At 32.6% G+C, this 14,475-nt stretch overlaps 1 protein-coding gene across 1 annotated transcript in view; it reads right to left on the bottom strand.

Annotated features, from left to right (window-relative positions):
* Positions 1-638: 638 nt before the first annotated feature.
* The window catches only part of LOC134265478 (uncharacterized), a 100,306-nt gene continuing 86,469 nt past the window's right edge, over positions 639-14,475 (bottom strand). The window contains exon 14 of the mRNA XM_062747683.1: positions 639-1,718. Within this exon, the coding sequence (XP_062603667.1) occupies positions 1,667-1,718 (52 nt within the window). The 3' untranslated portion in view covers positions 639-1,666. The remainder of the gene's footprint in view (positions 1,719-14,475) is intronic.

Here is a 14,475-nt window from a genome sequence, read left to right as displayed (position 1 = left end):
TCTTTAACTCAAGCAATCCTGCATTTGACAGGTCTGATGTTTGTTATGAGATGATAAACCACGTGTAAACTTTCTTAGTTCAGCGGAATCATGGACATTTTCGGCGTTATGAATGTTTTGTTTACTGTCGCGGTGAGGGCATCGCGCAGCTATTGGAGTGGATCCAAGGATTTATGAATGAATAAAAAAGATGGAAATAAAGTTTGATTTCTTCTGTATTATTTATTGACATTATTCATTTGCAAGTAATAGATATATACAAGAAAACGTGAAATGCTAATAAATGCAGCTTAAAATCTTTATTTTCTCAAGATAAAAAAAATTAAATTAAATAATTATAAATTCTACAAATAAAACATAGGAAGAATGAATGATGGCACGTTATCAGAAGACATCAGGGGAACTAATTTTTATGAATGAAATTTTTAAAACGTTACTTTTACGTTGTAGGTGTTATATCTGCGAAGTCTACCTGTCTGCACGCTTCCGGGAGGGGGGGTGGGTTCTTGAATATAGGTCTACTTGTAAATTACCATTATTTTGTAAAAAGAATTAAGCCTTATCATTTTCTTTACTTTACAATGAGTGTCTTGTTATGTAAATGTCAAGGTCAGTTTATGTAGAATGTAAAAATTAAAGCCGAATTGGCATTCATTTCAATATGTGAGAAAGGTGAGAGCTAGGTCTTTTACAGTTCACAAAAAAGAAATGGGGGGGGGGGTAAGATGAACACATATAATATATTCAATATACACACTTTATTTACTAAAATCTCGTCTCAATTGAACCAGGGAAGTTTTTTCTACAGGTCCTTTCGCCATCGCGTCAAAGACTTTACCTGCACACTTGTGTATTGCACAATGGGTTTTCCCCCCGCGAAGTCTATTTATGAGAAAATGAAATGAATATTTTTTAGTGTTTAAGGAAACGTTGAACCTACATTTGCGAAAGTTCTCAGATATTCAAAGATATTTAATTCCTTCTTAATCAAATCAAGAAACTGTTTATACGTAAAATCATCAAAAAGGGGCTTTAACTTTCACCATGAATATCACAGAAAAAAGAAGAAAGAAAGACAAAGAAATGTTCAAAATCGAGTTTTAATTCCCTTTTCTGTGACGACCGGAAGTATTGACGACGGAAAAAATGTTAATGGACAAATCTTGAAGTCATGATCTATGATATCTGACACAGTTAACTTTCATATCTTAATCTGTTCTGGAGAAATGGACCGGACAAAGGTCATTTCCAAAATTTGGTCAATACGAAAATAGTAAGAATACTAGATGAGATCTCGTTGCGAGCAACGAGTAGGTCTTCCGTTCGATTTTTGATAAGGTTATAAAACAACTTTAAATGAAAAAAAGTGTTCAGATCAATTATTCAAAATACCTGAGAACACATTTAAGAGTGAAATCTATCAATTTCAAACAACTTCCGGTCTTTATAATTCACTTCCGGTGTGACCGGAAGTACTTAAAATGACCTTTTACTCCTTTCTGAGTGTAAAGGAATCATCCCTGATAATTTCGAAGAAAAATGCTCATTTTTTGGACTACTTCCGGTTTGGAAAAATAACTTCCGGTGGACATAATATTACATGAGACACTCTATTTGCCTTCATAAGAAACATTTAAAAGAGAAAAAAATAAAATTTTGCATATTTTTAAACTACTTCCGGTGGACGACGGACGCAACGGCAACAAAAACCATATATCCTTCTCAAATCTAGGAGTCATAATCTATCATCCTTGAAAGTTTCAGGACCCAATCTCCAGCCGTTTTCGAGAACACTCTCGGACAAAATGACACTTTTAAAGCAGAAAAATGGCCATATCTCGCGACCGGAAGTGACGACGGCAAAATAAAAAAAAACGCATGAAGTTCAATTAGTTTCCTATCATTTCTGAAAGTTTCATGAAAAACTGTCGAGGCATTCTCGAGAAATCGTCTGCACAAAATCGGTAAGAAAAAAAAGAATAATAATACAGTGAAACCTGTCTAATCCGACATGCACTGGGAGACGAATTTTGTGTCGGAATAGACAGGGTGTCGGATTGCACAGTGTTAAATACATGGAAAATAGTAAATTGGGAAAGAAATTTAACGTCGGAAATCACAGTGTGTCGGATTATTCAGGTGTCGGATTAGACAGTTTACACTGTAATAATAGTGGAAAAGAAACAACAGAATCAGTAGAAGGTCTTCCGTTGGAGACGGAAGACCTTAATAAGAAACATAGTAAAAACAATATGTTCCCCAACTTCGTTTGGGGAACATAATTAACTTGAATCTGTGATATATTCTTGAGAAAGTATGTTGTTACATAATATGGTGATGTTTCAGTGAAAATGCATTCTTGGTAAAAGATCAAGAGCTTTTAAGTCTGTACAGTTTTCATGTCAGCTGGTAATTTTATGTTTTTACTGTGTACAGGGAAGTTTTTGTCCCAAAGCTATTTACACATTCATTTCCAGTGGCTGAGGAGATTGATAGAAATGAAATCATACAGTGTTTTTCTTTTTAACTCAACTGATTGTCAGTGAGCAATTCTAAAATGTTGAATATTATTTGCAAATGTGGCAGAACAAAAATAAAATGGAGTGAAAATAACCCTGTATACATTTCAGTAAAATTGTTGCATAATATATATGTGATAATGTCCATATACTGTATATAGTTTATAAATATCATCTATGATTTATTTGAGATTTTTAATGGGATAAGTTTAATTATAATGTGTAATCACATTCGGGTGATATAAAAGATGTCCCATATAGTGTTGTATCACAAGCACCTGTGTGTTGTATATGAGTACCTTTCAAAGGCAAAGAATTTTTTAAGAAAGAGAAAGTTATAAGTAAGCTACATATACTAATACATGAAAATCTATTTGTACTATGTTATGATGTCAGCTTTTGCAAAGCATGAATATTTCTCTGATTTTTTTTTTTTTTTTTGAAAAGAATGTCAAATTTGCAAAGCATTAGAATTTCATTGATTTTTCCCCCAAAGAATTGATTGAAATTTTTTGACTTGTAATGCACCATATTATCTGTCTTTTCGGAGTTGTGATATCAAAGATTAGATTTTAATGAGATTGGTATGACTGCCAGAGATGTGATCGCTCCTCTGAATCAGAATCAATATTCTTAAGTCAAGGAGATGTACATTTCTGGTGGCAGAGAGTTGTTGCACCTTGAATATTAATGCTATATTTTTATATAACAACTATATACATATATAAGTATATAGCATTTAGTTTTTAATTGTTGCAGTACTTATATCTGATGTGGCATGCTTTAAAACTAAGTTAATTAAAGTATATCACTGGACACATTAGACAGTGGCTAATGTTTAAATTTAGACATAGTCCACAGTTTTGACCTTGCAGGAATTCAATGATTTCAAGTTTGATTAACTTGAATCTGTGATATATTCTTGAGAAATTATGTTGTTACATAATATGGTGATGTTTCAGTTGAAATGCATTCTTGGTAAAATATCAAGAGCTTTTAAGTCTGTACAGTTTTCATGTCAGATGGTAATTTCATGTTTTTACTGTGTACAGGGAAGTTTTTGTCCCAAAGTTATTTGCACCTTCATTTCCAGTGGCTGAGGAAATGGATAGAAATGAAATCATACAGTACGTGTTTTTCTTTTTAACTCAACTGATTGTCAATAAGCAGTTTTAAAATGTTGAATATTATTTGCAATTGAGACGGATAAAAAAAAATGGAGTGAAAATAACCCTGTATACATTTCAATAAAATTGTTGCATAACATATATGTGATAATGTCCATATACTGTATATAGTTTATAAATATCATCTATGATTTATTTGAGATATATAATGGGATAAGTTTAATTATAATGTGTAATCACATTCGGGTGATATAAAAGATGTCCCATATAGTATTGTATCACAAGCGCCTGTGTGTTGTATATGAGTAATAGTCTATGGTTTTGCAAAATAATGAACTTAAATTGTGTAACCAGTTACCATGTATTCATAGGTCTTGCAGTATTTTGATGATGTATAATGCCAAAAAAACATAAATAGTGGTTCGGGTTTTTTTTTTTAAATTTGTCATTTGATGACAGTTAGAACATACACATGTAGTTCCTTCTTCATAACTCACCTGAGCCAAAGGCTTCATTTGCTCAGAAAAGTTTGCTCAGGATGAAGACATATGCAGATAATCAATTGCCTTTGTCATATGTTTGTATTGATTTTTAGCTCACCTCAACGAAGTTGGGGGGAGCTTATGTGATACCCTCGGCGTCGGCGTCCCAGGTTAAGGTCAAGTTTTTGGGGGCAGTTTTCTTTTTAAGTACTTCTATGTCCTATATTGATTAGACATGCATGGAAGATGCTTCTAGTGTCTTTCATTGTACCAGTCCAAGACTCAGATACTGCAGTTTAAACAAAGAAATGACCAGATTAATGTTTTTTGGAGCAGGTTAACATTTTTGATGCAGTTTTTGGTGTAAGTTTCATTTCCAAGTAACTATAAGCCCTATGTTAACCAAACTTGCATGGATGATACATCTAAGGATGCATACTACTGGGCTTGCTTCAGATGCTGAATCTGACCTACATTTTCCGGTTGAGTGAACAGGTTAAAGTTTTTGGTGCAGATTTCAATTCCAAGTAACTATAAGTCTTATGTTGACCAAACTTGCATGGATGATACATCTAAGGATGCATACTACCAGGCTTGCTTCGGATGCTGAATCTGACCTACATTTTTCGGTTGAGTGAACAGGTTAAAGATTTTGGTGCAGGTTTCATTTCCAACTATCTATAAGTCCTATGTTGACCAAACATGCATGGATGATACATCTAAGGATGGATACTACGAGGCTTGCTTCGGATGCTGAATCTGACCTACATTTTCCGGTTGAGTGAACAGGTTAAAGTTTTTGGTACAGGTTTCAATTCCAAGTAATTATAAGTCCTATGTTTACCAAACTTGCATGGATGGTACATCTAAGGTTGCATACTACCGGGCTTGCTACGGATGCTGAATCTGACCTACATTTTCTGGTTGAGTGAACAGGTAAATGTTTTTGGTGCAGGTTTCATTTCCAAGTAACTATAAGTCCTATGTTGACCAAACTTGCATGGATGATACATCTAAGGATGCATACTACCGGGCTTGCTTCGGATGCTGAATCTGACCTAGATTTTCTGGTTGAGTGAACAGGTTAAAGTTTTTGGTCCAGATTTTATTTCCAAGTAACTATAAGCCATATGTTTACCAAACTTGCATGGATGATACATCTAAGGATGCATACTACGGGGCTTGCTTCAGATGCTGAATCTGACCTATATTTTCCGGTTGAGTGAACAGGTTGAATTTTGTGCAGGTTTCATTTGCAAGTAACTTTAAGCCCTATGTTGACCAAACTTGCATGGATGATACATCTAAGGATGCACACTACCGGGCTTGCTTCGGATGCTGAATCTGACCTACATTTTCTGGTTGAGTGAACAGGTTATAGTTTTTGGTGCAGGTTTCATTTTCAAGTAACTATGAGTTCTTTAATGACCAATCTTGCATGGATGATACATCTAAGGATGCATACTACTAGGCTTGCTTCGGATGCTGAATCTGACCTCCTTTTTGTGGATGAGTGAAAATGTTAGTTTTTGATGCATGTTTCATTTCCAATTAACTATGAGCCCTATAATGAGCAAACTTGCATGGACGATACATCTTAGGATACACACTAATGGACTTACTTCGGATGCTAAATTCGACATTTTTCAGATAATAGACCAGGTAAAAGTTATGGTTGCAGGTCTATTTCCAAAAAACTATAAGGCTTATATAACATTGTATAAACCAAACTTGCACAAATGTTGCATCAAGAGATGAAAACTCTCAAATTTGCTTCAGATGCTGGATTTTGATTACATTTTCATGAAGAAGAACTAGTTTAAAATTTTTATGTAGGTCGATTTCAAAGTATCAGATCAAAATTGCTTAATATTTTCATTTTTGGAATGTACACTTTTTGTTAGTTAATTGTGTGACTTTGCCTTACTTAAAGACAACATTCGTTGAGGTGAGCTCTGTAATCTCTGATTACCTATGTTTAAATCGTTCTGAAGTATTCAATCTATAGAATTTTTTATCAGAACATTTTAATCATTTTTGAAAAATCCAAATGAAATGGGATTAGTTCAATATATTTTACTATACAGAAATTTGCATTCTCAACAATATATGACCGACAGATCAAATCTGTAACATTAAATTAACATAAAACTTTCATTATTGGTGTAGGCTGGTGCCATATTAATTGCATGAATTGTGCCATACGTAGGAGATTTCAATGTTTTTATATTACATGCACTCTGTTAGAATAATAATATTATATGTGGTGTAGAAAATTTGTTTGAGTTGTTTAACTGTTTGAAAAAATAAAAATATCTTTGTTTTGATTAATAAAAACATCAGTTAAATTTTCAATTATTCAACAATCACAGCTAGGGATGGTATATTAAGGACTCATATTTATCAGCAAATGTGGAGGTAATCAGACTATTTTAGAGTATATTTTTTATCAGCTCACATAACCAAAGGCTCAAGTAAGCTTTTCAGATCAGAGTGTCTGGCATTCATCTGTTATTTATAAACTTCATATTCTGAGCTTCTGAAGAACTAGTCCGAAAAATCTGACGTTTTCCAGGCTTTTTTAACGATTTTGATATTTTACATGATGGCATCTTTCAGAAATCTCGATCCTCCTCAAGAACCACTGGGCAAAAAAAAGATAAAACATGTGAATTAAAGCTTCAGTATAATTAATCTAAAGTAAAATTTTTCATATCATAAACCCCAGGCGAGGGGCTGGGCCACAAGAGGGGGTTGAAGGTTTACAAATGTACTTTGGATCATATTTGAAATGTCTTGAAAAAAATTCTTCACAAGAAAAGCTAAGCCATTAGTGATACTGATACAGGAATTCAAGAACGGTAAGCTGTCATTTGTAAACTACAGTGTATTCATATTTTGAGCTTCTGGAGAACCACTGGACCTAACTTAATTACCCAAGATAAAAATTTTAGTACCGTGAGATTTACTCTCAGACGGTGTGATCTTGATAATCATGCCCATCATTAACTTGGACAGAGTTAAAGGTAAAGCTACCAGTATATACCCTTGTAAGAACCTGATGATGAATATTACATGAACGTAGGAACTAGCTATCTTTAAAAATCATTTTTTTCTAGAACAAATAGGCCATTATTAGTCATCATTATACAAAAGCAACCGTAAGTATAGTAAAACCAAGATTATTAAGATTTTATCTCTTAGGAGTTGGTAGTGGGCACAACAGAGGGTCAAAGTTTTACATAAGAATACGTATCTAGGAATCATCTTGAAAAAATCTGCTCAAGAACAGCAAAGCTATGATTAGTCATATTATTAAAGAGGCATCCTCAGGTAGTGTATATTCAAATTTATTCAATTCTAGGGGTTGGGCTACAATAAGCAATTAAGAGTTTTACTTTGGAATACATATATAAGGAAAAAATATCATAAAATTTCTTCTGCTCAAGGTCAGCAAGGCCATGATAAGTAATATTGATATGGAAATATCTTGAGGTAGTATAACTTTAGATCCGAGTGAAAAGAGTGAATTCAATTGTTTATTCTTGATCCTAAATAATGCTAGATATATTTGAATCTTTTACAAAACGTGTAATTAACTGTAAATAACCATTTTTATACTCTTCTATAAACGTTCTATCTTGAGTTGTAAATTGCATTAAATATTTGCATTACAGGATCTGTAGCGTTCAAAAAATATAAAACCACAACGCTACAGTTTCTGCAGCTAGACAATCCACCTACCTGGTAATGCTGTGTAAGTTCCTATGCAATGTTCCAAATGCTATAAAATTGCAAAGTTTAATAATTTTAAACTGGAGTGATGTTTAATTGGCCTACAGCAATTATAAATAAATAAACATATAAAATAATTTTTTTGAATTAAACGCATTCCAATACTGAGTATTAGAGACGTCAAGAGTTTTGACTTATAATCAGAATAAAACACACATGAAATAAATCTGTTACTTTAAGCTCTTTCAGCCATGTCAATTTTTCAGGTAGATTAACCTTTGTAACCTATTTTCGTTAATTAGTTAAATTGTTCCGATCTGTTGATGAAAAAAGAAAGTCTACATCAGCATTTCAAGAGTTTCAAGTTACAAGTAATAGCTTTTCAAAAAAGCTTGCCTGACTAATGCAATCAATATCTATAGAACCTATGATCATGATAAGTTATATATATAAACGTTTACATTGGGGTGAGGGGTAATTATTTCATTAGAGTAAATTATGAAGACGTCGAACAAAACATCATGCAATTATTTTAAGTTGTTTGCTACTAATGAAAGCAATCGAGAGCCTCGTTTTTGAAAATGGGGGGGGGGAGGGCAGCTAGAGAATTTTTTTCACTCATCTGCAAAAAAAGGAATATTCCCAAAGTTGAAAATCCTATTTCCGGGGGGGGGGGGGGGGTAGTGACCAACTTTTTTTCAGTGTCAAGTTCTTTCTGTACCTTTTTTTTAGCATTAAATACTGCATTTCCCTTTAATAAAATTCCTGTTATAAATAGGGGGGATCAAACCTTTCAATTAACATTTCCCTATATATTAAAAGTAAGGTTGGGAGAAAAGAGGGGAGACAGCCTTCCCCCCGTTGCTTCGTGTCTGATGGAAAAGGAATTGAGATTTTATTTAAAAGGTATATTTTGTATGTGTTAAAAATTGGTTTTGATCTGTTTTTCGTTTGTTGTATAAGGACGCCTGTGGAGTGTTACAAATACTTGGAACCCAGGACCAATGAGCAGTTTCATGTAATCTTTTTCGTGCTAACACCTACTGCGACTCGGGACTTGGTTTTAAATGGTCTCATCCTAAGGACCGATCTCCACGTCCTGCAGTGGATTCGAACACGCGACGTAAAGCTCAGCTCCTTATTCCGCAACTCTATAATTGGTTTTAGAAGATGTAGTAATTAAATAAGGGAAATGAACTAATGAATTAATGTATGCTGGAAAGCCGTGCCTATGTAAAGGTTATATATTAATTTTAAAATTAAAATTGAGAATTAGATTTTACTGCATAGACTACCGGGAAGACAGCTGAGAATATGATAACTACAAGAAATAAATGAATTGTTATGATTAACATGCAGAATATGTTTAAGTACTAGATTGCTGGGTATGCCAGAGCATCAACGATTGTTGGAGACAGCCCGTTATGCATAAAATGACCCAACGAACTTGACGGTGATTCCTTATATTTCTCAATCCTGGAATAGGAGGGCCACTTTTCCTAAGTCTATTTTCTGTGTTTCATAGGAGAAAGAATTTTATCTCTGAAAACTGGGGGGGGGGGGGGCTGCGAGTCCGGGCGAGATATGATCACAAATATTATGTATATTTGGCCAGTTTTCCTCTTAAGAACTCTTTTCCGTTTCGTTTTATTTACTTTAAATGATGTAACTTCTAACTTCTTTCACAATATCACCGATATGTTTTTTCCTCCAAAGTTCGAAATTCCGATAAAAAGAACAGACTTGAAGTTTTCATTTCCATTCAGTGCAGTAGAATCATCCAGGAAAAGGGCGCGAAGATATACACGTGACATTTGGCGCAAAATGATTGTGACACCCCTTACCTAGAAGACAAATGGACTCATCAAATAGTACAGAAACGCAGAAAAAAGGTCAAACGGACATGTCCGTATATGAAATCGCATGAAATAAACAGCTGCATGCAAAAAAACTAAAGGAAATAAACACATCAATATATTGTATAAGTAAGACAGTTATTTTTTTCTTTTAAATGTTTTGTTGAAACGGAGGTAACAAATTCCAGTGATAATCAGCATGCACAAAATTTTGCTGGCTAACTGTGACCTCTTCTCTTCGCACCTCGGAAATATCAATCCTTATACAGCCTGACGCCGTGACGTCAGGCAATAATTGAAAGTTGAAGGTCGCGTATAACTAGTATAGTTTCTATTCTTTAATATTGTTTTAGTTTCGAAAGAAAATTAGATTTAATAATTTTTTTCTTGGTTATTTAATTTTTAAATACACTTAAACTCTCTAATAGGTATTTGTTTGTGGTAGACCGTATTTCCGCAAAGCAGGAAAATCCATTGCTTTATACGGAAATTTTTAGCGTATAAAGGAAGCGTCTTAAACATGTTGATCAGCACTTCGACCATTCTACAGTTCCCCTAATGAAGGCCCTCTGTTTATCCGTGGTCTGTCTTATCGTAGGTTTGCACGGTAAGCCTTTTCCCTGAATTTATGAAGGAAAAATCTGTATCATGTAAGAAATAAGGTACCTGGTTTTTTTTCCTGAATCTGTTGGTGTTGGTTTAGGTAATTTGAAAGTAAGTTATTTTTAAAAAAATATATTTCTATTATAAGATTTCCCCCAAATATATATTGCCAATAATTTTTAAAGTGCATTGTATTTTTTTGTATTAGTAGTGTTAATTTTATTAAGACTTTGAAAAAACTTTATTTATTTTTTGCATGCTTTATACTTTGTCGTTTACTATCATTGACTATAAATTTGTAATGAGTACACGACAATTGTGTCATATACAAATTTTAATTGAAAATTTTTTGTTAAGGACACTGAATATTCTTCAAGTAGATTTTTTTAATGAAATGAGCAATAAGTAATTTTTTTTAAAGAATTGTTATTACCTTTCATAAATCAATTATTTAATTCTGGTCGTGACAATGTATTTGATTGGATGAAAAATTTACTTTATATCGTATTAAATGGGTTGCCTACGTCACAATGACTTGCGTCAAAAACGTATCAATCCGTCTGACGTTACATTCAGATTTTGTACAAATTGAAGTAATTTTGTTAGAACAATCATCTTTTTTTCTGACATCAAATGAATGAAAATTCAATTATAAGCAATAAATTTAATAGCTACCCAATTTATACGGTATAAACTGGGTTGGAACAGTTTACGCTATTTTATAAACGCTTCGAGGTTATAAAGCGCAAACTGCCCCAACCTCGTTTATGTTACATTTAAAGTTTAAATCTAAAGTTTAAACTTATCTATAACTATCTATGCCGTATAAAATGGGTAGCTATTAAAATCATTCCTTAAATAAAAGCATTACAAAACATCGAATAAAGCAACGTTTTACACGCTATTAAAGATAGCAAAAGTTCATTTTTATACTCACAAATTTTTAAGACAGCATTGATGATTCATTACTTGAAGAAACGCTCAACTGCATTGTTGCGCTTATCGGATGATACCTTCAAATAACAGAAGGTGCATAGGGTATATTTTTAGTAATTAAACGAAATTTTAATTGATTCTTCAGAGAAACTTGCATTTTGTACACTAATTCCACATACTTGTAAGCAAGTGTATTTTATTAAATTAATTACATGTATTTTGTTTGTAGACGAGAGTCATCTCATCATTTTCGCTGGTCTTGCAGTTATGATAATTCTGATAAAAGTGGCTAAGGTTTTTCTGCAAAAAAGATCAAGCTTCATATGCGTTGATACAGGTAAAAGAATATTGATAGCCATTCTCTGTAACCACTTTAAACTCCTTTGCCACGCATGGTCACCGATTTTGATGAAACTTCACTTCAAATATGAAAAACACTAGATAAATTTCAAGCAAACTGAATGCTTTTAAAACTGATGAATATTTTATGTCAATAGTATATATACCTTTTAGTCTTCATTTATTTGTAGAAATTACCTGTAATATAATTTCATTTTCAGCAATAATATAAAAATTCAATTGATTCAGTATTTTATTAATTAAACTTTTATGTAAATTGTATGAATCTGATTCTTTGAGAAATCTTTGTTAAAAATTACTTTTGTCAGCTTATTGATTAAATCACGCCCTCCAGCGTAGCAACAGTCAACATTGCTTGACTACGGTTGTTAATCTAAAAAAATAAGTGACTTCGCAGAATTTATGCGGACAGGGTTCACAGTCCACATGAAACTTTGGCTTTGACCCATTTTTCTTCTTAAAAAAAGCTCAATCTTAGCCAAACTTTTGCATGATTGGTGCTTAAACTTTCACATATATCTTTTCATCTCTTGACCTTGAACTTTTTACATGAGAACCTTTAACCTTCGCCAAAAGCTGTCATACGAGAGCATTGATCAGTTTTTCACAAACATCTTGTTTTGATAGATAGAATGAGACTAAATGCAAGATAGACAAAGAATTGCCTGTTTGGAATGGAATAAAAAGTAATTTCATGAAGTGTTCAATAATAAATTTCTAATATTTTAAATATATGTGGTGTTTTTTCTTTAAAAGGGAGTGTTGGAAAAAGCTTGATTGGGCTTTGACAACTGTCAGCTCTAATATTTGTGCGTGGATCAGTCTATAATATTGTTTTTCAAAACTAACTTATCTCTTAACTTAACTCCTCACCTGGTTATCTAGGAGACACATTATGCAGCAAGACAATAAACAACGATTCTCATGACAATATATTCTTGGAAGACAAAAGTCCAGCCTCCGATGAATCCAGCAGTCAAGGAGAAAGCATTGACAAAATGATCCGTCGTTGGTCATATCCATTGGATGGAAAGAGTAGGCTCTTGCTCTTACTAGTATTCATTATTCTAGATCTGTGAAGTATTGATCTGACTATAATTCCTCAGAAATACCTAAAGTTATCCAGAGTAATTTTCAAATCTTTGTCTAATTATCACGATGAATTTTTACTGTTATAAGATATTTTTCTAGTTTCTGAAATTAAGCTAATGTTTCATAATTGTCATATACAAATTTTAATTGAAAAATTCAAATTTTTGGAGAGGACATAATCTTAAACTTTAAAATAATACTTGTTTGTTCGGAAATGCATGTATTTATTTGTTATTTTATTAGTTGTTTTGTTACCTTCAGAAATTCTCAAAGCTTCGAAAAATGTAATAATTAAGACGAATTTGCCAAGTACTCCGAGGGATTTTACAGCCACATGTAACGGTAACACTATGGTGTTGACAATTTAAAAACTGATCGAAAAAAAATTAAAGATGAAATTTAAAGTGATCTAATGCTTAATAAATTCAAATTACAGATGATGCAAAAGAGTTGTCTGAAAAAGACCTTTGGAAGGCTTCAAAGTACCTGGTACCCAAGAAACTTTACATCAGTGTCGTCAGGGAACTCGGACTTCTTGAAATAGACATACAGGTGATACAAATAGACAACAAGAGAGAATCTGTACAAGAAATAGCTTACCAGACCCTACTGCAGTTAAAAAAGAAGAATGGTTGCATAATGAAAGACACTTTTAAGAATGCTATTACACAATATGATCAAGAAGCTTGGAATAACATTATACAAAGCTGTCAGGTGTAGGTGTATATTGTACCAAACACATACCTTTGATTAATTTTAACTGAGATTACATTAATATATTTTAAAGTTTTTTTTAATTTTTTATTTTTTTTTAAAAGACGTGATATTGTAAGAGAAAATTTCAACTTTGCACTATATATTGATATTTTTAGATTTACTTTATTTTGAAAAAAAACTGTCGTTGGGACTACCGAAAAAAAATGACTATATTGTTCAAAAAAATGAATAATTGTGATGTATCTGAATACTTGTACTATATATGTAATATATGTTGATATGCTCATTTGTACCACATGCTGATAAACAAACTCGATGGATACAGAAATTCTTCTTTCTTTTTTTGGCAGAAAATATATTAAGAAATCTCTAAACACTAACAAAAACTGCTTTTTGGACTTAGAGAAAAAATTATCATATAAAGGTGTGCATATTGAAACTTTTTCATTCATTTATAACATAGGGTACCTGTCTTCTTTTCACGGGAAAAATGTTCAAAGACAATAAACTATTTTTTAGCATAAATCACTGCTGTTTACTAACATTGGGAAAATTAATGAAAAGAGTGAATTCAATTGTTTATTCTTGGTCCTAAATAATGCTAAATATATTTGAATCTTTTACAAAACGTGTACTTAACTGTAAATAACCATTTTTATACTCTTACTTCTAAGGGCAGATCACTCTGGCTGCAAAAAAACTACCCTATAAATAAAAAGAGCTCTTAAAGAGGCTGGGGGTGGCAGCCATTTTCAGACCAATTCGATCTCCTTTAAAAGAAGAGCTCCATATAAAGATATACAAAAATGAACAAATTTTAAAACTAAAATGTATGAATTTTTTCTTTGCCAAATTATAGTTGACAGCTTAAGATACCGTATCTAAAAAAATGAGTTAAATCTAGTGGTTAATTTATGATTAATTTGTTGACCCTCAACCTCTTTAAGTCTGCAGTGTTTAGAGCTACTTAATATATGTTTAAGTTTGTAGCTGATTAATGCTCGCAATAATCTTTTTGATAATGTTTTTTCTATTTGATTTAGCACGC

This window comes from Saccostrea cucullata, unplaced genomic scaffold (assembly GCF_032062105.1).
Source record: "Saccostrea cucullata isolate Sc308-1 unplaced genomic scaffold, CSIRO_AGI_Scuc_v1 ctg569, whole genome shotgun sequence".
Lineage (NCBI taxonomy): Eukaryota > Metazoa > Mollusca > Bivalvia > Ostreida > Ostreidae > Saccostrea > Saccostrea cuccullata.
This window is presented reverse-complemented; position numbering and strand designations above follow the sequence as displayed.